General features: G+C 43.0%; 2 protein-coding genes across 3 annotated transcripts; one reads left to right on the top strand and one right to left on the bottom strand.

Annotated features, from left to right (window-relative positions):
- Nucleotides 1-1,011: 1,011 nt before the first annotated feature.
- Nucleotides 1,012-10,639, bottom strand: ZC2HC1C (zinc finger C2HC-type containing 1C). The gene is made up of 3 exons (XM_032623346.1): nucleotides 10,567-10,639; nucleotides 8,377-9,719; nucleotides 1,012-1,856 (listed from the first exon to the last, which is right to left on the bottom strand). Exons 2-3 carry the CDS (start codon nucleotides 9,697-9,699, stop codon nucleotides 1,593-1,595), a joined length of 1,587 nt encoding a protein of 528 aa, XP_032479237.1. The 5' UTR covers nucleotides 9,700-9,719; nucleotides 10,567-10,639; the 3' UTR covers nucleotides 1,012-1,592.
- Nucleotides 10,640-10,804: 165 nt separating this feature from the next.
- ACYP1 (acylphosphatase 1) lies at nucleotides 10,805-23,581 on the top strand. Of its 2 annotated transcripts, none has more exons than XM_032624859.1 (3): nucleotides 10,805-11,113; nucleotides 15,690-15,787; nucleotides 23,153-23,581. In XM_032624859.1, the coding sequence occupies exons 1-3, from the start codon at nucleotides 10,951-10,953 to the stop codon at nucleotides 23,366-23,368; spliced, it is 477 nt and encodes a 158-aa protein (XP_032480750.1). In that variant the 5' UTR covers nucleotides 10,805-10,950; the 3' UTR covers nucleotides 23,369-23,581. The 2 variants fall into 2 exon arrangements, with proteins under 2 accessions (XP_032480750.1, XP_032480751.1); XM_032624860.1 differs by lacking the exon at nucleotides 10,805-11,113 and adding an exon at nucleotides 15,216-15,376.
- Nucleotides 23,582-23,873: the final 292 nt, after the last annotated feature.

Here is a 23,873-nt window from a genome sequence, read left to right as displayed (position 1 = left end):
GCCCAGCCACTCAGCAGAAGCTGCAGAGGAAATGGAACAAGAGTGAGTGGCCATCTGTAGTTTAGTAAATGTGGTTTTGTGGTCTGCACAGTCCCCTTTGCCCAGGTCAGGTTAGGTGATTTTTCTCCAGTGTTTTTTTTTTTGTTCGTTTGTTTTGTTTTAACATCTTAATTGGAGTATAATTGCTTTACAATGGTGTGTTAGTTTCTGCTTTATAACAAAGTGAATCAGTTATACATACACATATGTCCCTAGATCTCCTCCTTCTTGCGTCTCCCTCCCTCCCACCCTCCCTATCCCACCCCTCTAGGTGGTCACAAAGCACCGAGCTGATTTCCCTGTGCCATGCGGCTGCTTCCCACTAGCTATCTATTTTATGTTTGGTAGTGTATATATGTCCATGCCACTCTCTCACTTTGTCACAGCTTATCCAGTGTTTTAAACTAACAATTTGAGTGATACTCTCAGGACAGTAATCTTACTAGTATTTCAGATCTGTTGTGTTAGCTTCATCCTACCTGAACTGATAGCTTCTCCCCCATCAGACATTACCTTATCCCTTCTCCCATTTGACAAGTCTAAGACTCACTCATTTTATTATTTGTTTAATTTTAAATTCCCCAAACCCATTTATTGAAGGCCTAATTATGAAGGTTACTTGCAGTAGGCATGATTCTGCCCAGAGAAAATTTTAGATCTGCTATCTTTTCCTTCAAAGTTTACTTTCTAGAATAGAAGTTTACTGTGATGTGATCAGCAGGGACATGTGACACCAGAATGTCCCAGGTTGCTTTGATGGTATATTTTGCTGCTTCATTCTAAAAGTCATTAAACCAACCTGATTTGAAAGCAGAGTGCTAGCAATAGCTGAAACTAAAGTTCCTTCCTTCCTTTTTTTTTTTTTTTCTGACATATGAAATCCATTAGGAAGGAACAACTACAGAGACATAGTGTGCTTTTCCCCATCCCTACCCTGTAAAGTATTGTACATAAAGATGAGGGTCCCTTTATTACACAGTACAACATGGGGAGGCTTTAGGACATACTGGCGCCTGAACCTTCCATACTTGTATTGACTTTTGGCCAGGACCATGTATCAGGGAGGTCATTTGTCTTATGGCAAAACTGTATTTTTTATAAGATACCATGATCCTCTGATACCAACGAGCCAACTTCTTGCAAGAACAAGAGGAGTTAACAGAAGCCATAGACATACATGCAGAGGCAGTGGCAAGAAGGCACAGCAAATGCAGGCACTTAACTAGCACAAACCACAATCAGGCTTGCAAGAAGAGAGCTTTAATGTAGCCTACTCGCTACTCTTACGTGTCCTCACCCATCAGTTCTTAGGGCAATAACATGAGGCACACCAGCCGGAGGCGGTGATTTAGTGGGAAGCTGAGGCTTCCTGTTGCCTCCTGCTGCTTAGCAATGGGTCTCTCTCTCTTCACCGATTTCAGCTCTGCAGGCACACCTGGGAGATGTAAAAGTCTTAGTTCTTTCTGCTCTGCATCAAATTATTCTACTCCCATTTACTGCTGAAGCGAAGCAGAGCCTTCTGGGCTATCAAGGAAGTTTCCACTGTTGTCTGCTCAACTGCAGTGCTTCCTTGGAGGTGGAGGGCGGTTCTTGATGGTCTTACACTTAGGAATGTGCCACTCTGCCACCTTGGGAGCAAAGTGGCGGCTACAGTGAGGACACTGAATATAGTCTGGATTTTCTGCAGGCAGGATGGGAGGCAGGTCGGAGGGGTTTCCACCTTTGGCAACTACCTGCTGGACCTCGCGAGCCTGACGGAGGGTACGGATGAAAGATTCGTGCTTCTGTTTCCAGTTGCTCTTCCAAGGAGGTTCAGCCTGTAAGTTGAAGGAAGACTGATCATTTAACTTGGTGTCTATCTCATCCCCCTCCTGAGTCTCCGTTAGAATGACAGTAAGGAAATTAAGGTCAAGGAGAACAGGAAAGAAGCAACAATGATAACTGACTTGCCAGAGTGGAGGCACTTAAACCAGGGGCCCCCAGCGCCCCCGGGGCTGCGGACTGGTTCTGGTCCGACGCCTGTTAGGAACCGGGCCACACAGCAGGAGGTGAGCGGCGGGCAAGCGGCGAGCGAAGCTGCATCTGCTGCTCCCCCATCGCTCGCATCACCGCCTGAACCATCCCCTCCCCGCCCCACCCATGGAAAAACTGCCTTCCACAAAACCGGCCCCTGGTGCCAAAAAGTCTGGGACCGCTGACTTAAACTAAGGGCCCGCAAAGGTGGATGGTACTGAGAGGCAAGCCTATTTCCCAGCAGAACCCCTGGGAGGCTCAGTGCTTGGAAATACACGTAGTGGGAAGGGGGAGGTGAACAGGTTGGCTCCCAGGGCTCCTCTCCACCTTGCACATCCAAGTGTCCAACACTTCCAGCACCCCCTCTGGAGAAATTGAACCAGACAGGTTTCAGACTCAGGACATCCAGGCACAGTGGAGAGCAGGGTTAATCTAGGGGCTGAAAATGGAGATTAAGGGCAAGTGTACACAATGTATTGTGGAGTTAACTGTCAGCTTCCTTCCCCCACTCAGCTCCCAGAGTACCAGACACAGGCACCCTCACAGGAGGCAGGAGTTCTCTGGATGCACCAGGCAGTTGAGAGAAAAGTTGAGATGCTGATTCTGAGGGACCCCAATTAAAAGACTCACTGTTTGACAACCCTAATATGAAAGCCCTCAGTCAACAAGCCCCACTTAAACTTAAATATGAACAGACAGTCAGTAAAGCTCTAACAAGGAAGGGACCAAACAAGTACAGGAACACACATGCATACACGCTCAGGAAGTAGCAACAAGGCAGGTAGCAGAAGAAATTTTTTTACAAAAATTCATAATATCAAAGTAGTGTTAGAAGAGATTTTATCTATGAAACTAGAATATATATACTATGAAAAAGGAATGAGAGAACCAGAAAGAACTATTATAAATTAATACTGCAATAGCTAAAAACAGAACTGTTGTAAAATAATGTCAGAAAAGTTATGCAGAATGGGAAAAAGGACCAAGATGGAAAGTAGAAAAGATCAGAAAATTAGGAAGTTAATCTAGAAAGTCCAACACTGACTAATAGGAGTTCCAAAAACAGAAAGCACAAGGAGGAAATTATTAAAGACAATAAACATTCCTAGAAATAAATATCACTACCCTTGAGATTGAAATGGCCTACCCACTATCCAACACAATCATTGTAGAATAAAGAGAGAATCCTATAAGTTTTAAGAAAAAGAAAAAAATCTATAGGTTTCATATAATGGAGCAGAAATCAAAATGGTATCAGATTTCTCAACAGTAACATTGGATGCTAAAAGCTAGTGGGAAAATGCCATAAAAGTTCTAACAGAAAATAATTTTCCAGCTAGAATTCTCTACCTGGCCGATTCATCAATCAAAAATAAAGCTTTTATATCGATATTTTAATTCATCCCAAGACAAAAAATATGCCTCCCGTGCACCTTTCTTAATAAAGCTTAAGCAAAGCAAGGAGTAAAGCAAGAAAAAGGAAGACACAGGGTGCTGGAAACAGGAGAGAAGCAGAGAGAAGTTCCAAACAACAGGTCTGCACCAGGCCTGGAGAAGAACCAGTCTGGGCTGGAGCAGGAAGAAAAAGAATGGTGGGATGGAGTTTCCAGAAGAAAAAAAAGTCAAACTGATAGAAAAACATTAACAGGTGTCTGATACTGGGCAGATCATTCAGGGGGGGAAAAATACAATTAGGTATGTAGGAAACCAAGCAAATTAAAACATGGGTCAATTATTAACTCTGGGTGAATGTGGGCAGGGGCAGAATCTGTCCACTCAGCAGTGAACAAAATTTATGTGTTTATTATCACATAAACAGCTGACTACTGGTTTAACCCAAAACTGTGATATCACTACAATGGAAGGATAAGGGAAGGAGAAAAGTGGGAGGAGAGGGGATAAGAACCCAGAGTGTCCATAAGAGGTCAACAGATAATGTGCAAAATTGATAAATCAAGCAAATAAGTATATTATTTAGAAATATGGAAATGCATACCAGAAGAGCCATCTATCAGAACTGCCTGTGGGAGCTAGATGAGGGGCCAGAGAGGGATGAGGCAAAATACTGTTGATCTGCATTATAGGTCACTCAGTACTACATGATTTGTCAAATGTATTCAAATACTACTCAGATGAAAATAATATTAATTTTAAAAAGAAGAAAAAAGAAAAGCAAGTAGCTGCTTGGTGATGAATATAGGAAGAGATGTTATCAAAGGAAAAGGAAGGATCCACCAGGAAAATCTTACTGAAACAGACAAGGCAAGAGAATCAGAGTGTTAGAGATGGTATTTAGGAACATTTAGAATTGAATTAGGGGAAAGTTCCTCAACTATATGATACTTATACTTTAATTCTTCACTTATTAATCACAAAGCACAAAGATATAGTCTCTATGCTCAAATACATAAGGTCTAGTAGAGAGACAAGAGTATGAGTCTGCTGGAAGTTATGTGAATATTAAAGGATAAAAGAAAAATCACCTGTTCTTGCAAGTACACTGAAGGAATAACAGAGAGACACAAACCACTCAGCTTACAAAGGCACAAAGCTTTGGAATAAAACTTGGGACGGTCCAAGGAGAGGAGTCCATCTCAATCCAGATCCTTTCTGCCTTGATGTCCTCAATGCAACATATTTCCTCAAACTAGTTTCCACAAAGCTAGGGCATCTGATCTCAGAAACCCTTTTTTTTTTTTGCTTTATTCGATTTCAGGGAGATCGTCGCTAAACATGGAAAGGACTTTCTTGTAGTGATCTCCCATATCATACTGAAAGAAATAATTAAGACTGCAAGAGACTTCTCTTAACAGCCACCACATAAACGTGAGTTTTTAAAGGCCCCGCAAATACACACATAAACTGTAAAGTGCTAACGGACAAGAGGTGTTAGCGTGGCGGTGGGAGGGTTGGAAGGAAATGAAAATAGAATAACACTCTCATAGTTTACGAGACTCAGAGCTGGACGGGCTTTGAGATCACGGCTTTCGCACATTTTGATCATTTGCATACCACTTTCACTTCATCCCCCTTACTATTTTTCTTTAAATTCATGATTCCTGGAAATCAAGGGCTTACTATGTTTTACTTTTCTAATACACATTACAATTACTGAAATAAAAAATGCATGTCAGCATGCCACACTTTGAGAAACACTCATTTACAACCCCAGTGTTATAACCTTGACAAGGTGGTAGAAGCTTCACCAGACAATCTTCTCCAGATCTGACTATCCAAATGTGCCTATGAAGTTCCCCCAAATGTATGGAAGTGTCTCAAAGTCACTTTTTACAACATTTTTCTGCAGCTAGGAATGTTCACCAAAGACGAAGTCCTCTAATCCAGCAATCCCACTTCTGAGCATATATCTGGAGAAAACCATAATTCAAAAAGATACATGCACCCCAATGTTCATAGCAGCATTATTTACAGTAGCCAAGACATGGAAGCAACCTAAATGTACATCAGCAGAGGAGAGGATAAAGAAGATGTGGTACATATACACAATGGAATATTACTCAGCTATAAAAAAAAAAAGAATGAAATGATGCCATTTGCAGCAACACGGATGGACCTGGAGATTGTCATACTGAGTGAAGTAAGTCAGACGGAGAAAGACAAATATCATATGATATCACTTATGTGTGGAAGCTGAATTAGGTGATTGGGATTGACATGTACACACTGATGTGTATAAAACCGATGACTAATAAGAACCTGCAGTATAAAAAACCAACCAAACAAAAAAAAACAACTAATACTAAACTTTCTTTGGGTTATTTGTATGGAAATATGTTAATATAAATGTTTCAGACACTACATGAAATTTCTAAAAATCTTATATGTTCTGGTATAATGTTATAAGTCATAATTCTAGTCATTACTTTAAAATGTATGTCTCAGAAATAACTAAATTTCCTTGTCAACTGCATTATTATGAACTTTCATCAAATCTTTAACTGCAGTCATTTTTAAGTCTTTGGTCATTTACAGAGAGTTCTGGGTGTACTCTGATGCTTTTGCAAAAATGTTCCTATAAAAGGGTTTCATCTTCAAGGAATTCATGGAAAAGACTCTGACAAGTACAGGTTTCTGGTAACTGACTATACTGCTGAACTGAATGAATAAGCATTTTCAGAACTCTGATGGAAAACTGATGAATTCATAAAAGTACGAACAAAAGATCAAGATGAAAAAAAATTAATTACAAGGGACTGAGTGAACTGATGAGGATGATTATAATTTTAGTGACTTTCTGTTTGAATAAAAAAAAATCCCACAGGGACTCAGAGGCAAAAAATATACAAATCAATTTTCACTGCAAAGTAAAGGAGCTGTTGCAGTGGAGGATTACTGGACTGAATGTCAATATTATGACATAGAAAAAAAAATATATATATATGTGTGTGTGTCATCTTGGGCATGTTACTTAACTTCTTGCCTCATATCTAAAATGGGATAGTAGTAGTATTGTTGGGAAATTATGTGAGATAGTATATGTAATCTAGAGCACTTAGAATGGTATATGGTTCAACCAAAAAAAAAAAAAGGTACAAATGAGCTTGTTTCCAGAACAGAAATAGAGTCACAGACATAGGGAACCGACTTGTGGTTGCCAGGAGGGAGTGCTGGGGGGGAATAAATCGGGAGATTGGGATTGAGATATATACACTACTGTATATAAAATAGATAACTGGACTTCCCTGGTGGCGCAGTGCTTAAGAATCCTGCCAATGCAGGGGACACGGGTTCGGGTCCTGCTCCAGGAAGATCCCACATGCCACGGAGCAGCTAAGCCCATGCACCACAACTACTGAGCCTGTGCTCTAGAGCCCACGAGCCACAACTACTGAGCCCACATGCCACAACTACTGAAGCCCGCGTGCCTAGAGCTTGTGCTCCACAACAAGAGAAGCCATTGCAATGAGAAGCCTGCACACCACAAGAAGAGAAGCCCCTGCTCGCCGCAACTAGAGAAAGCCCGTGCGCAGCAATGAGGACCCAATGCAGCCAAAAATAAGTTTTAAAAAATAAAAATAGGGCTTCCCTGGTGGCACAGTGGTTGGGGGTCCGCCTGCCGATGCTGGGGGCGCGGGTTCGTGCCCCGGTCCGAGAGGGTCCTGCGTGCCGCGGAGCGGCTGGGCCCGTGGGCCGTGGCCGCTGGGCCTGTGCGTCCAGAGCCTGTGCTCCGCGGCGGATGGGGCCGCGGCGGTGGGAGGCCCGCGTACAGTTAAAAATAAATAAATAAATAAATAAAAATTAAAAAATAAAATAGATAACTAACAAGGACCTACTGTATAGCACAGGGAACTCTACTCAATATTCTGTGATGACCTATATGGGAAAAGAATCTAAAAAAGAGTGGACATATATATACATATAACTGATTCACTTTGCTGTACACCTGAAACTAACACAACATTGTCAATCAACTATACCCCAATAAAAATTATTAAAAACATAAAATAAAGTCTTCTAACCTTAAGGTGTTTACGCTCTAAATGGGGAGAAAAAGAATTCCAAACAATTGTGTTTCATGTATTTACTAAGAATGTATATCAAAATTAGCCAACCTTGAAAAAATAGATACAGCTTATAGGAGTGGTAGCAAGTCCTAATCTTGGGAGGTGGCAGAATATATTGCAGAGAGCGAAGAATTCTCTCAGGGTAGTGAAATGCTTCATAATATTTTTCTTTATATTTTTCATTCCCTTAAATTTTCTAAAGTAAGTGTTTATTACTTTTATAATCAAAAGGACACACACACACATATATATATATAATTTTTTTGTGTGTGTGGTGCACGGGTCTCACTGCTGTGGCCTCTCCCGCCGCGGAGCACAGGCCCCAAACGCGCAGGCTCAGCAGCCATGGCCCACGGGCTCAGCCGCTCCATGGCATGTGGGATCTTCCCGGACTGGGGCACGAACCCGTGTCCCCTGCATCGGCAGGCGGACTCTCAACCACTGCGCCACCAGGGAAGCCCAAGGACATATATTTTTTAAGTCTAGATTTTTGGAGTCATTCTGACCCAGATTTATATGCTGACTGTCATTTAAGACTGTGATCTCAAGCAAGTTAACCTCTCTGACACTTGACTTTTGAACTGATAAAAGATAATGAAATCTTCACAGGGTTGTGGTGAGGATCATATGAAAAGCTCCCATCACTGTGACTGGCACACGGTAGTAATCAATAAATCAAACGTTAATTCTCACTTTCTCCCCATATGACACATGAAATTTTTTTAAAGAAAATGGATGAGTATATAACAGGCTCTTAAAATGATCCCCACTCAAGGCAAATCCATAAGGCCCTTGTTACCTTGACTGAGGCTGGTCCCTTCCAGTTCAAGTACTGCTCTAGTTCTGTGCCCTTGGCCCGGGCCCTGGAGGAATCAAACACTTTCCTCTTGGAACTCTGCATCCTGCGGCAGATGTTGGAGTGTCTCTCCAGCCTGAGCAAGAGAAACTTTCGGCCACAGTGGCTGCACTCGCCCAGTTCTGGCTCTTCAGTGGAACAGCTGGAGCCCGAGGAGTGTGGTGCCCTAGACGAGCTAGAATTGCTGGTGGACCTCCGCAAAGCACTGAGTGGCGCTTCTGAAGCTTGAGAAAATGTCTCCTTCAATCGCCCTGAGACTCGGTCTCGGATGTTGTTATTGCTTGCCACCAGTCTTTCCCTTTTGAGCTTCTGAACTCCATAATCAGAGAACTGGAATGGACTAGATCTTTCTTGAGACCGTCCCCAAGTTTCATCCTCTCCTGTGTCTCTACTGAAGACCTCCTCAGACATGAATTCTGGGGAGAAGATAGGTTTGTATGTGGTATTGCCTTTAACTCTCCTCCCGGGGAGTACCATTCTCTGCAGCTCTCTTTTTTCATTTTCCTCGGCCTGTTCTTTTTCCTTCTGGATCCTTCTGAGTTCCTCCTCTGTCTTCTTCAGCTTTTCCCTCAGAAGAGTCTCTTTTCTGCGGATTTCCTCCTCTAAACTCTCCCCTGCAGCCTCTAGTCTTTGGATCTGCATCCACTCCGTCCTGTTGGGGTTTGCCATGACCCTGTCCTCCTGACTGGCAGCAACTGTACCAACCACAGATGAATTCACCCAGTTCCTTGAACCAAAGCTATTGTATGAAAACTTTCTTGGCTCAGGGGGTCTTGGAGAGACATTCTGGTCCCCATCAGTGCCAGCCTCACCTGTACTATGGGGCTTCCGGTGAAACACAGGTTTCAGTGGGTATGCCCGGTCTACCCCAACTCGTTTCTTTGTAAAGGGGATGAATTCCTGGTTATTTGCTTTGGGATACTGGGATTGAGGGCCTGGTGAGTAAAACAAACACTTTGCTTGGCCCTGGGGATTGCTTCTTGAGTCTTGCTGGCTGATTCCAGCACAGCAGGGATAAGAGTAGCTCTGGGCTTTCGTGCAGGTGTTCCATTTGGGGTGAGTGTAGAGATTATCCAGAGTCAGCTCTTGGTTGCTCAAAAGCTTCTGCTGGACATTGTTCCTCGGGTGCCCCATAGAGGACCGCTGGGAAGAGTCACCTTTTTCAGAGGGGTCTTGCTTAGCTGAGTGGAACTCTGGAGCTTCCGTTTTATTATGTGGGAGCATAATGCCCACAGGCAGAGGCAGTGCCAACTGGAGACCAGCCATTCAGGGCGTGGACTGAAAGCCTAGGGGAGATTTAAACCAGATGTATGTGAGGAGTTTGTCTGAGGTTCATGTCGGCTGCTGAAGTAAACTGTTTCTACATTTGTCCTACCCACATTTTCCCTTAGACTTCTTAGGGACAGTGGAGCTGGGTTTGCCAGAGCTTTCATTCAATAAGCATTTGGTGAACGCTTATTATGTCTTGCGGGTGCTTATTAGGTCCTGAGGATAGAAAAAGGAATGTGATACAGGTGTTCCTGTCACCTGGCTTTCCTTTGTATCAGTACCAGCCTCTGCCATACACAGCATACTCTGTAGCAGGTGGAAAGGGCTATTGGATTGAAAGTCAGTTTTTAGGCCTGTGACACAGGACAAGCAGCTTCCCCTCGCTGGCTCCAGTTTCTTCACCTGTAAACTGAGGGGTTCTCTCAGAGTTACAGGACTCGAATTTAGGGACCTTAGGACTCCAAGTCTAGCCCCATTATTTTATAGGTGAGAAAACTGCGGCCCACTGCTAAGTGACTGGCACAAAGAGCTCTCGGGGCTTCCCTCCTGCTGAAACAATGCTTGACCCCAAAGAGCACAGCTGCTGCAGCTCAGGGCCTGCAGCAGGTGCCTGACTGGCAAACCCTCACTCAAGGAGTCCCCGCGGCACAGACGGCAGGTCTGTAATCTGAGACGCGGGGACCACCTGATCTGGCCGCCGCGGGTTTTAGATCCGGAACGCCGAAGTCGCATTCTGTCCTGGAGGGCTCAGCCGGGAAGCCTCTACTGGAGACTCCGCTTTGGGGACAAGCCCTCGCTCTACAATCTGTCGGGCCCTTGGGAGGTCAAGGTGCTGAGCCCATGTCTCCCCGCCCTTCCGCGTACCTGAGGCTCTCGGGAACAGCTGTTGCCCAGGGGAAACCCCAGGACTTAGTTTTCCCGACCACGAACCCTCCCTCCACCGACGGCCGCGCAGGCGCTCTCAGCTGGCCTCTGTTTTTCCCGTTGCCTGGAGACGGGAGAGCGTGGGCGCCCAGCCCCACCTCGCAGCGAATTCCGCGGTGGGTGGGTGGGTGAGGCGTGCGCAAGCGCAGTCCGCACACCACCGGGCGCCGCCCCGGCCGCGGGCGCGGTCGACCAGGGTGTCGCCTGACCCGGTGTCCCGCCAACTCTGCAGCTCCGTCCAGCTCTGCCCTTAGGGGACGGGGGAATGGGGTGGGAGAGGCTTTTCTGGGGCTCCATCAAAGAGCTTGGATTTTTCTCAGAGCGATGGTCTCAGATCCTGGGGTGTGCCCTTCTCTGGCAAAAGACGGAGCGCCTAGATGTGCCCTCAAGTCATTCTGCCGCAGGATTCCGGTGTCTGCCCCCTTAGCGGGAGTGGGCCTGCTGATAGCCTTTCTTAGCACGTTCGGCTGCCTTGTACGGGCCCCAGGTACGGCTGTATACTATCTCTCCATGCTTTTCCTCGCAAATAGTTTGGAGCTTGCGTCAAATTTTAGCAACTCGGCTAGGTTTTGCTACGCAGAAGGGGGGAAATTTTTGTAGCCAATCTAATTATTTTGATATAATGTTTTACTCTCACGTGGTAACTCTGGCCCTCTCTTCTTAGGGCCCAGGAGTGACTCAGACAAGTGTAATGATAATAAAGTTAACTACCAGATCGAAAATGCTCAGTATAACCTGGTTTCAACGCTAAAGATACTCCATAACTTGCTAACATCAGAAGAGAGTTTATTTGTCTTCATACTTCAGTTCATTTGTGTAAGCTGTTTGGAACAGGCAGCTTACTTTTCTCCCTGTAACTACTTAAAAGATTCATGCACATGGAAAATAATATAGACAGCAGTGGTCGGTGTTAATACTTCAACATGTCATAATACAGCTTTTACATGTTATAAAGAAACGCCTTGGTGGTGCTCCAAGGCAGTCCTTTTATGCCTTGTTTTCTTTCCTAGTTGACTCTCCACTGTCTTCTCTATGTATGCATTTTCAGACATTTCCCGCTCTTCTCAAAGTCCCGGTTATCTCAGCATGGGGCTTGCCTGTCATCAACTCCAGAAGCTCCCCTCCAGCCTGGCAGAATTTCCCAGGGTGCCTCCCTCCATCTTGACTTCTTTCCCTCTTTATGAGGAAGAAGAATCTTTGTCTTCCCTTGAGTTCTCTTGACTTAGTCCCTTTCAGTACCCTCCAGGAACTGACTCCCTTTACCCCTGCATCTTGTTAACCTCAAGTTGTATCTATCCACACACGCTTCTGTGGTTTTAGAATATGCTTAACTTTGCCCTGCACAAAAAGCCTCATTTCCCTTGGCCACACCTTTCACCTTAGGGTCCCATTCCTTTCTCCTCTTCTCCACGTCTTAATAGAAAACTTTACATTTCCTGCCCCCACTTCCTCAACTCCCCTTCATTGTCCAGTCCATTGTGGTCTGGTTCCCCTCTGTCCGCTTTATTTAACTGCTAGGCTACCAGTGACTTTCCAATGACCCTAAAGACAAAAGCTGCTATTTCTTCAGCCTACTCATTTGACATTGATTTTTCTCTCCGTTGGAACTCTTCTCACTTGCTCCTGTGTGCCTTCTTGGTTTCTTCTTTCATGTCCTTGCATTTATGTCTTTTCTTCACCTTCCCCCCAAATGTTAGGTGTTCTCCAAGGCCCTCGTATTTCTCATATAAATGTAGTTTCAGACATTCTCTTCCTTAATGATTTCAGCCAAATGCTGAAATTTCAGGTCTCACCTATGTTTAAATGATATCTAGCTTAGTTCTCTCTCCTTAATTACGGACTCAAATTTCCAAATTCCCATGTAGCACTTGCACGTGAATGTTCCTCAGGAACCACAAACTCAATGTGACAGAAAACGAAGTTGTGATCGCCTCCGCGTTCCCCAATCTACTTCTCCAGTGTTTCCTCCCATGCTGAAAGCATCAGTCATCTTCTACTCCTCCCACTTTGTCACCCCCTCTCTCTAACTGGTCAGCAGGCTCCGTTGAAGTTACTCTGCGATGTCTCTTATATATGTCCCCTCCTTTACGTTTCTACAACCCTAGGTGAGTTTCTCCCTCACTTCTCACTGGGATGGCACCACTCTCCTAACTGCTATTCATCTGCTCCCCAAACCTATCCTTCTGGCTGCTGCCAGAATAATTATCCTGAATACTTCTGACCCCATAATTCTCCTACCCAGTGGCTTCTTCTTTACCTATAGGATAAAGTTGAAATGTGTAACTTTGCATGGAACTTCAGCTTGCCAGATTAGGTCCAGCCTACCTTTCCAGTCTTGCCTCCCCAGAGGCTAGCCCAGGGCATCTGAACCTTGGCTGTGCTTTAGGACTACCTGGAAAGCAATTTCTGGGAGTGAGGCCCGGGTATCAGTATTTTACAAAGCTTTCCCCAAGGTCCTAATGTGCAGCCAGGGTTGAGAAACCCTGGTCCAGCCACACCTGACTACTTGTACTTTCTTACCTCAGTGGCCTTACTCCAAGCTCCACGTACTGGGAGGTGGTGGAGCATAGCATTCATGGGAGTAGGTTCTGTACTCAGACTGCTTGGAACTAAATCCCAGCTCCATCACTTACTGTTTGTGGTTGTGTAACCTTGGGTAATATGCTGGTTCCTCCAAGAATGCTTTCCCACTCTTCCCAGCCAGAATGAACCTCTTTGCTCCTTTGTGTTCTCATAATATTTTCTGTCCTTGTTCTAGCACAGGGCTGGCTCATGATGAGCTCTCAGTGGATGCTTGTGGAATTGAATTAGCATGTTGTGCATTGTATTGTCATCATTTGCACGCGTATTTGTCCCTTACACTAAATAAAAGACTCTTTGAGGGCAAAGATTATATACCATCCATCTTTGTATATCCTGCAGTGTATATACATAGTAGATACTCAATAGGTTAATTCTACAGAGAAACTAGTTTTTTAAAAATAAATTTTAAATAACATCAGCCAGTTACTCTGTTCAGCATTATTTTCAAATATTACCAAGCGTAACAATTCAGTTCAGCTTCCCACCCCACTCCCACCCCAACGCCAGCACTGAGGTTGTATGATTCTCCAGGATCTGGATCCTCACTTTGTAGTGGGGAGCTGATGGAATAATGAATCTCCATGGCTTCCATTGCAAATCCATCTCACCTTGCCAAGTCTGCCAACCTGGCATATTCACAAATGGAATCTTATGTTATGAAGGGATGTAAGGTACACAAGCACTCCAAAGAGCAACAATAAACACCACAGTTTTCCTTCATACACATTCTTAATCTTAAGGGTATCTGTATTCAAATGCCTTCAAGGTGACCCTACTTTTTTTTTTAATTAATTTTTATTGGAGTATAGTTGCTTTACAGTGTTGTGTTAGTTTCTACTGTACAGCAAAATGAATCAGCTATACATATACATATGTCCCCTCTTTTTTGGATTTCCTTCCCATTTAGGTCACCACAGTGCATTAAGTAGAGTTCCCTGTGCTATACAGTATGTTCTCATTAGTTATCTATAAGGTGACCCTATTTTTGTTGTTGTTGTTGTTGTTGCGGTACACGGGCCTCTCAGTGTTGTGGCCTCTCCCGTTGAGGAGCACAGGCTCCGGACGCGCAGGCTCAGCGGCCATGGCTCACGGGCCCAGCCGCTCCGCGGCATGTGGGATCCTCCCGGACCGGGGCATTAACCCGTGTCCCCTGCATCGGCAGGCGGACCCTCAACCACTGCGCCACCAGGGAAGCCCAAGGTGACCCTATTTTTAACAATCATCACCCACAACTCCCCTTGACAATTCCCTTCTCCCAAAAGAAATTCATGCAACTTGGTCACTTGGCTTAGATTGACTGATTCAGTTGTGATTATGGGTTATTTTGCTTGTGCTTGTGATTGATGGATTGATTGCTTTAGATAAGCATTGTTTGTAGGTTTCTTAGTAAGGTAGACTCTGGTGGGCCGCTTCCAGAATCACAGAGGGAGAAATAACCTCCACTGGGACCTCCTATACAGTTATCTCCACTACCAATTCCAGACTTAGGCATGACTCAGAATTGGAGGAGAACTGAGAAAAAGGGCAGAAAAGTTGTATGTCTTCTATTTAATTTGTTTGTCTGTTTATGATGTTTAGTGTTTATCATCTGTCTCCAGAATTTAATCTCCTCCGGTCCAGGGATCCTTTTTGTTCATTAACGTGTGTCAACCACCTAGAAATGTGCCTGGCACACAGAGGCTCTCAGTAAATATTTACAGAATGATTGGATTTATCTCAAGTGTTTCTTCGTCTTTGTCTTTATCCCCGCGAAAAAATGAAAAAAGGCGTGCGCTTAGTGACAGAGGTGGGGTGAGGGCTCGGTGTGCAGAATCCTAGCCGAGACCCTGGACAGATCCCGCCCCCCCGCCAATCGGAGGCTCTGGAGCTACTAGACACTGGCGTCCCGAAATCCCATCCTCTGGGCGGGCTCTGGGCCGAGCGCGCCGTGCGTGATTGGCCGGTAGAGGTGATGGGCCTGAGAGACAGCGAAGGAGGAGCCGCGTTCTAAGTTACCGGGCGCGGCGGTTACTCAACCGGGGGAACAATTGGCCTGCTGGTCTCCCGGGTAGTCCACCGGAGAGGAGGACGAGGAGAGTGAGCCTGGGGCAGGGCCACGGGGCGTGCTCATCAGTTCGATTAGCCCTGAAATATTAATAGGGCATTCTGGTGGGGGCGCGGAAGCCAGGTTAGCGTGGGAAGAGGGAGGGATGGAGAGGGAGCGAGACCGGGGATGGGTGTAGGGAGGTAACTGGATAAGCAGGTAATTGCCCCAGAAGAGGCCTCTGTGGGCTCCCTTGCCCGGGTGTCTTCCTGTTAACTTCACACACCCGCGCTTACACGTGACCGCTTACTCCGAAGTACTGGCACCTTAAGGTCAGGGAGAGGTCACAGTGGTTAACGATGGAGAGGTGTGTGTGTGACCCATTCTGCCTCAGGATTGGGGGCCCGGGAATAGGATAATGAGTCCTTTACTTTTCTGCTTTCATGGTCTCTGACAGGTCTGAGCGTGAGTATGGCAGAAGGGGACACCCTGATATCAGTGGATTATGAAGTTTTTGGGAAAGTGCAAGGTGTGTTTTTCCGCAAGTACACTCAGGTATGTGGCTTACAGGCTTTGGGGACATACCTAGGGTATGAGCATGGGAACAAGAGACATGTTCCTGAAAAATATGCATTGGAGAACCTTTCTGTTTGGTAGCTGGATGGCAAAGAGGTGGTTTGTAAAACAATGGGTATGAAAATGCTTTGCAGTGGGTAAAACACAATGCAAATGGAAAATTTGTCTACTGTTATTATTGGTCTTTTCTAACAGTGGTACTTGAGTACCTAGACACATATGGGTGAGCTTCTCTTTTCCAAAGGGGAATAGAGGGCTTCCCCAGTTCTCCCTGTTGTGGCATCATCAAACCAAGTCACAATTCTTGTAGGAAAGTTAACATTGATCAAAGAGATGGCATTTAAGTGAACTTGTGACATTTAATTGCTTCCTCTGCAGCTGCTGCATTTTCTTCAGACCTCTTTCCTTTTTCAACCTCTCCCATTCCCCTGTGTAATTCCTTTCCGCTCATTTTAGCTTTTAAAGAACAATTACCTTTTCCAGGTGAAGCTTTTCTAATGAAAATACTTTATCCATTCCAGGGTAAGTAATGGTAACATTGAACATGGAGCCTGGTATTCCTATTGGATATTAGGGAGTAGTTGAGGGGATGAACAAACTATTGACAGCCTCTGTCTTAATATCACTAATCCTCCCTCAGTGGGCACACACAGATGCAATCTCAGTTTGCTTTCTGTCTTCTATAGAGAGGTATCAGGCTATTGCCTTCCCAATGTATCTCCAACCCCAAAGATACTGAGTTAAGACTGCAGAACTTGCCAAGTGTCACATTCCTGGGACTGTGGTCCTTAAAATTCAAACGTGAATCTTTGAAATATGAATGTTAAATATCATTACCTCTTTTTCCAATTACTTGCAAATCATTTCCTCCTGTTTCATGCTCATATATGAAGTGCCTATTGGAAAAAGAGAATTACTGAAAGTCATAGCAAGAGCTATGTTCCAATTAGCTTTGCTACTAATTATGTATGGTAAGTTCCTGTGATTTAGTAAATGGAGGTAGCAGCCTCAAAGATTAATTAAAGTTGTTGAGCGAAAAGGACCAGATGGCAGTATACTCCATCTTTCTCTACTGCGCCTCCCACCCCTCAATTTAAAGAGAGAATAAAAGAATGCAGAAAAACAAATATTGATTTGGAAAACTGCAAGGAAAGTGTCATCCTTTTTTCCCCTTAATTAGACTTGTAGTTTATTCTTGACTACTTATAATCATTTTATTATATATGTTCATTTTAACAATTATTTTGTTTTGCTACAGTCTTTTTATGTGTTGATATCATCTAGCCTCTTAATTTAATTCTATCACTCCTAGAATGAGTGCTAATACTTGAAGGGATTTTTTTTTAAAGTTGGAATATAATTCACATTCCATAAAATTCACCCTTTTGGGACTTCCCTGGTGGTCCAGTGGTTAAGAATCCACCTTCCAATGCAGGAGACATGGGTTCAATCCCTGGTCGGGGAACTAAGATCCCACATGCCGCGGCCAACTAAGCCCACTCACCGCAACTACTGAGCCCATGCACCACAACTACAGAGCCCACGTGCTCTAGAGCCCGCACGCCACAACTAGAGAGAAGCCCGCGCACCGCAACGAAGAGCCCCTGCACTGCAACGAAGATCCCGCTTAAGGCAACTAAGACCCAACGTAGCCAAAACTAAATAAATTAAATAAATAAATATTTTTTAAAAATCACCCTTTTAAAGTGTATAATACAGGTCTTCCCTGGCGGTGCAGTGGTTAAGAATCGCCTGCCAATGCAGGGGATACAGGTTCGAGCCCTGGTCCGGGAAGATCCCACATGCCGCAGAGCAACTAAGCCCGTGCGCTGCAACTACTGAGGCTGTGCTCTAAAGCCTGCGAGCCACAACTACCAAAGCCCACGTGCCTAGAGCCCATGCTCCACAACAGGAGAAGCCACTGAAATGAGAAGCCTGCCCACCGCAACGAAGAGTAGCCCCTGCTCGCTGCAACTAGAGAAAGCCCGCACGCAGCACCGAAGACCCAACGCAGCCAAAAAAGAATAACAATTAAATAAATAATAAATTTATTTTTTTAAGTGTATAATACAGTGGTTTTTTAGTATTCATAAAGATGTACACTAATTCCAGAACATTTTATCACCCCAAAAAGAAACCCCACACCCATTAGCACTCACTCTTCATCCCCCCAGCCCCTGGCAACCACTAACCTCATTTCTATCTCTATGGATTTGCCTGTTCTGGACATTTAATGTAAATGGAATCATACAATATGTGGCCTTTTGTGTTTGGCTTCTTTCACTTGACATGTTTTCAAGATTTATCCATGTTGTAGCTTATATCAGTACTTCATTTCTTTTTATGGCTGGGTAATATTCCATTGTATGGGGAATTCCCTGGCAGTCCAGTGGTTAGGACTCGGTGCATTCACTGCCAGGGCCTGGGTTCAATCCCTGGTTGGGGAACTAAGATCCCACAAGCCTTGCAGTGTGGCCAAATAAATAAATAATAAAATAATTGTTTAAAAAAATATTCCACTGTATGGATATAACACGTTGTATATATCCAATCATCAATTCATGGGCATTTCGGTGGTTTCTACTTTTTATCTGTTATAAATAATGATGCTGTGAACATTTATGTACCTGTTTTTATGTAAACATTGTTTTCAGTTCCCTTGGGTATATATGCCTAGGAGTAGATTGCTGGGTCACATGATAACTCCACGTATAACTTTTTGAGGAACTGCCAAAGCAGTTTTCCAAAGCAGCTGCACCACTTGACAGTCCCACTATCAACGCCTGAGAATTCCAATTCCTCCCAATTGTCAACAGTTGTTATTGTCTGTCTTCTTTATTATAGCCATCCTGGTGAGTGTGAAGTGGTATCTCATTTTGGGTTTTTGTTGTTTTGTTTTGAGGTATCAATGAATTTAAAAGGATTTAAGTCATATAAAGCATGTTCTCCTATGACCATAATGAAACTAAACTGCCATCAATAACAGAAAACTGGGAAATTCCCAAATATTTGGAAACTATAGAACACATATTTTTTAATTGTGGTAAAATATCCATAATGTAAAATTTGCCATTTTAACCATTTTGAGTATACAGTTCAGTGACCTTAAGTACATTCATATTGTTGTGGTACCATCACCATCATCCATCCACAGAACTCTTTTCATCTTGCAAAGCTGAAACTCTGTACTCATTAAACAATAACTCCTGATTCCCCTTCCCTAGCCCCTGGCAGTTACAGTTCTACTTTCTGTCTCTATGAATTTGACTACTCTAGGTAACTCATATAAGTAGAATCATATAGTATTCAGTTTTTTTCCTGACTTGCTTATTTCACTAGCATAACATCCTTAAGAGTCATCCATGTTGTAGCATCTGTTCAAATTTCCTTGCTTTTTAAGGCTCTGTAATATTCTGGTGTATGTGTATACCTTCATTGTGGTTTTGTTTGCCTTCTAATGATTAATGATGTTGAACATCTTTTCATGTGCTTATTGGCACATGGAAGAAGATATTTCTTCTTTGGAGAAATGTCTCCAAATCCGTTGCCCATTTTTTTAAAATATAAATTTATTTATGGCTGCTTTGGGTCTTAGTTGCTGCACGCGGGCTTTCTCTAGTTGTGGTGAGCAGGGGCTATTCTTTGTTGTGGTGCGCGGGCTTCTCATTACGGTGGCTTTTCTTGTTGCGGAGCATGGGCTCTAGGCACGCAGGCTTCAGTAGTTGTGGCACGTGGGCTCAGTAGTTGTGGCTCGCGGGCTCTAGAGCACAGGCTCAGTAGTTGTGGCACGTGGACTTTAGTAGTTGTGGCGCACAGGCTCTGCAGCATGTGGGATCTTCCCAGACCAGGGCTCGAACCCGTGTCCCCTGCATTGGCAGGCGGATTCTTAACCACTGCGCCACTAGGGAAGCCCTTTAATACATCTTTATTGGAGTATAATTGCTTCACAATACCATGTTAGTTTCATTTGTACAACAAAGCGAATCAGCTACACCCATACACACATCCCCACATCCCCTCCCTCTTAAGCCTCCCTCCCATCCTCCCTATCCCAGCCCTCTAGGTCATCGCAAAGCACTGAGCTGATCTCCCTGTGCTATGCTGCTGCTTCCCACCAGCCAACTATTTAACATTCCATAATGTATGTACGTCGATGCTACTCTCACTTCACCCCAGCTTTGCCCTCCCACCCCATGTCATCAGGTTCATTCTCTATGTCTACCTCTTTATTCCTGCCCTGCAACTAAGTTCATCAGTACCATTTTTTTTTTAGATTCCCTATATATGCGTTAGCATACGGTATTTGTTTTTCTCATTCTGATTTACTTCACTCTGTATGACAGACTCTAAGTCCATCCACCTCACTACAAATAACTCAATTTCATTCCTTTTTATGGCTGAGTAATATTCTATTGTATATATGTGCCACATTATGGAAAACAGTATGGAGGTTCCTTAAAAAACTACAAATAGAACTACCATATGACCCAGCAATCCCACTACTGGGCACATACCCTGAGAAAACCATAATTCAAGAAGAGTCATGTACCACAGTGTTCATTGCAGCTCTATTTACAATAGCCAGGACATGGAATCAACCTAAATGTCCATTGACATATCATGGGCAGTTTTTGATTACTAATTCAATCTCTTGTTATAGGTCTATTCAGATTTTCTATTTCTTCTTAATTCAGCTTCTGTAGTTTTTGAGTCTTTCTAGGTATCTGCTCTTTTAATCCAAGGTATCTAATTTGTTAGAATACAGCTGTTCATATTATTCCCTTCTTATCCTTTTATTTTTTTTGTAAGGTTGGTGGTAATGTCCCCTCTTTCATTTCTGGTTTTAGTACTTTGAGCCTTCTCTCTCTCTCTTTTTTTTAATTGATCAGGCTAGCTTAAGGTTTGACAACTTTGTTGGTCTTTTTAAAGAATCAACTTTTGGTTTCATTTATTTTTTCTTTCTTCCTGCTTTCCTTCCTTCCTTTCTTTTTTTCTTTTTTCTGTATCTATTAACTCCTGCTCTAATCCTTATTATTTCCTTTTTTGTGCTTGTTTTGGGTTCAGTTTGCTCTTCTCTTTCTAGTTTCCTAAGGTGGAAGTCTAGGTTATTGGTTTGAGGGTACTTTCTTTTTAGATTGAGACTAGAGTTGGTGATTATATTCGTTAAAATATTTCCAGGGGCTTCCCTGGTGGCGCAGTGGTTGAGAGTCCGCCTGCCGATGCAGAGGACACGGGTTCGTGCCCCGGTCCGGGAAGATCCCACATGCCGCGGAGCGGCTGGGCTCGTGAGCCATGGCCGCTGGGCCTGCGCATCCAGAGCCTGTGCTCTGCAATGGGAGAGGCCACAACAGTGAGAGGCCTGCGTACCGCAAAAAACAAAACAAAACAAAAAAAACGTTTCCAGATGACCATCCAAGCAGAAATATTATTACGAGGGAGAATTAGCTTTTTGGAATTTTCGTAGGAGAAAACACTGCTTACTTGTTTAGATATATATTCAAAACTGAACATGACTCAGCAACATTATGTTATCATTTAAAAATAAAAACAGGGACTTCCCTGATGGCACAGTGGATAAGACTCCATGCTCCCAATACAAGGGGCCTGGGTTCAATCCTTGGTCAGGAAACTAGATCCCACATTAATGCTACAACTAAGAGTTCGCATGTCACAACTAAGGAGCCCACCTGCCGCAACTAAGACCTTGTGCAACCAAATAAATAAATATACATATATATGTGTGTATATATATATATATATATATATATATATATATATAAGAAGAACAGAATCGAGTGCACAAATAAAACCTATAGGAAATCCCCATTCTCAACACCAGTCAAAGTTGGGAGTGTTTTGTTCACTCTCAGAGTTCAGATAAATCGTATTGCAATTTAAAATTTAAATAAATTAGTTTTGAGCAGTACTGTTATAACCTCCTGCTCAAAACTCAACACAATCATTCCCATAGCTAATTACCATATAAGGTAACTAAGAACTAGGGATAGCCCATTCCCCTAGGTTAAAAGAAGTAGAAGAGTGCAGTTGTTACACAAAGTCAGCTGGATGTGGAGTCTTATTCAAATCCATTCTCTGCATTCTTTTTTAATGCCACAATCTACAACACTCAATCATGCTGTAGGTATCTCTTATTTTTCTTCATTCCTTAATTTCCTCTGTATCCTTTAAACTGTTATTTATTTGACCAAAGTCTCTTGTTCATTATGCAAACATGTCTTTGCTTTGAACGTAACTGATTTGATGAATACTTCAGTTCCTCATCAAACATAGTTTTGCTATGCATAACATTTCCTTTGGCCAACTCCAGCAATTTCCCATATTTACTAGGTCACTAGTCTGGCATTTGGACATGCAATCAAGTTAACTCCTGTTTTCTTTTGTAATCTGACCCCTTCTATTTAGATAGAATGTAACAATCAATAACTTTTATAATATCCTTAATTGGAAATTTTACAAAAATAAAGTTGCCTCTAAAACATTGCTACCTTTCCCCAATTTTCAGTTATTCCACAGTTAATGGTTTAAAGGAAACAGCATTGGAAAGCCTAAGAAAAGAGCAACTACGGTGATTAGATGATTTTCATAAGCTTATGCAACATTAAAGACATTGTGATTATTTAGACAGAAGAAAGTCAAGTGAAAACAGTAGTTAATGTAGTCTCATGAAACTTTGGTGTTTAGAGGCTGATCACCAGCTGCTTTTACCTTCTCTAGGAGGATGAGAGAAAGTGGGCTTTGGATGCAACATAAAGACCTTGGGTTAGACAGTTTCTTTACAGTGAGAACAGTGGGTTGCCTTGCCCAGGAAATTGTAAAATACTCTCTAATGATCTTTAAAGAGATATTGGACACTTAATCATCTGGATTTGTTTAGGTGTGGTCTTGGTTAAAGAAAAAAAGAAGGATCAAATAGCTTCATGCTTTTTCTATTTAATATACCCAGTAGATTCTTGATTAGGAGACGGAAAATGAACAAGATAATACTCCAGTATCCTAACAACAGTCATCCTTAGGGAATCATTTTGAAAACATCTGATTTGGTCTTAAATCTTTAGTACTTAACCAAATTGACGACATAGTGAAAATTTCTGGTGCCTGGTTTTATAGGGTAGAAGAAGGAAATGGAGTCAAGTGGTCAACACTGCATGTTAAGATCAGCAATGAGATTCTCCTTGCTGTAGTTCTGTTTTGACTGTTCTGGACAATATCAAATTAGTTTCAGTGGCTTGATTCTAGGCCAAGATTCTGGCAAGAGATTGTAGTCTAATTTTGTTTTGTTCAATCTCACTGGATTTCTCTCTCTTGTCTTTCTCTTTCCCTTAGGCTGAGGGTAAAAAGCTCGGATTAGTAGGCTGGGTCCAGAACACTGACCAGGGCACAGTGCAAGGACAATTGCAAGGTCCCACCTCCAAAGTACGTCATATGCAGGAATGGCTTGAGACAAGAGGAAGTCCCAAATCGCACATTGATAGAGCAAGCTTCAACAATGAGAAAGTCATCTTAAAGTTGGATTACTCAGATTTCCAAATTGTGAAATAACGGTCTGAATTAAATTTTCCAAGATACTCAGTGGTTGTTTTTTTATTTTTAATAGGGATAGAATTATTCTGTGTTCAATATTAGAATTTGTAAGTAAGTTATTTTAGTATCAGATATTTGATAGTTACTGTATATTATGTGTATGATGGAAGGATTACAACTGTACACAATTCTAATCAATAAAAACACAGAACCTTCTGTGTGGGATACTTATTTTCTTTTTGGTAAACTTCATTTTGGGCAAAATAAGAGGTATTTACTTAATAAACATCTTTGGGAAGAGAATTTTGAGGTAATTTAAAGAAGTCTGAAAGAAAAAGCAGTTACTTTTAATCATTTCTTTTTAATAGTTTCCATGAACTTTTCTTCAGGAAATTGTACCTAATAAGAACAAATACCACAAGTTCAGTTTGTTAGCTGTTCAAATGATATTTTGGACCAATTGTTTTTCATTTTCTGGAGTTTCTGCTGTCATCCCTGTCCTCTGCGTAAGGAATTCACATAA

The sequence above is a fragment of the Phocoena sinus genome, chromosome 2 (genome assembly GCF_008692025.1).
Source record: "Phocoena sinus isolate mPhoSin1 chromosome 2, mPhoSin1.pri, whole genome shotgun sequence".
Classification (NCBI taxonomy): domain Eukaryota; kingdom Metazoa; phylum Chordata; class Mammalia; order Artiodactyla; family Phocoenidae; genus Phocoena; species Phocoena sinus.
Note: the sequence above shows the minus strand (reverse complement) of the source record. Positions and strands in the feature narration are given on the sequence as shown.

What these genes read in the sequence shown, in the direction of transcription:
- ZC2HC1C (XM_032623346.1), bottom strand. Translation starts at nt 9,699, where the DNA reads ATGGCTGGTCTCCAGTTGGCACTGCCTCTGCCTGTGGGCATTATGCTC. An exon ending in AGGGACCAGCCTCAGTCAAG is followed by an intron (nt 1,857 to 8,376) that starts GTAACAAGGGCC and finishes TTCAACTTACAG; the next exon opens with GCTGAACCTCCTTGGAAGAG.
- ACYP1 (XM_032624859.1), top strand. Translation starts at nt 10,951, where the DNA reads ATGGTCTCAGATCCTGGGGTGTGCCCTTCTCTGGCAAAAGACGGAGCG. An exon ending in CTGCCTTGTACGGGCCCCAG is followed by an intron (nt 11,114 to 15,689) that starts GTACGGCTGTAT and finishes GGTCTCTGACAG; the next exon opens with GTCTGAGCGTGAGTATGGCA. An exon ending in TTTTCCGCAAGTACACTCAG is followed by an intron (nt 15,788 to 23,152) that starts GTATGTGGCTTA and finishes TCTTTCCCTTAG; the next exon opens with GCTGAGGGTAAAAAGCTCGG.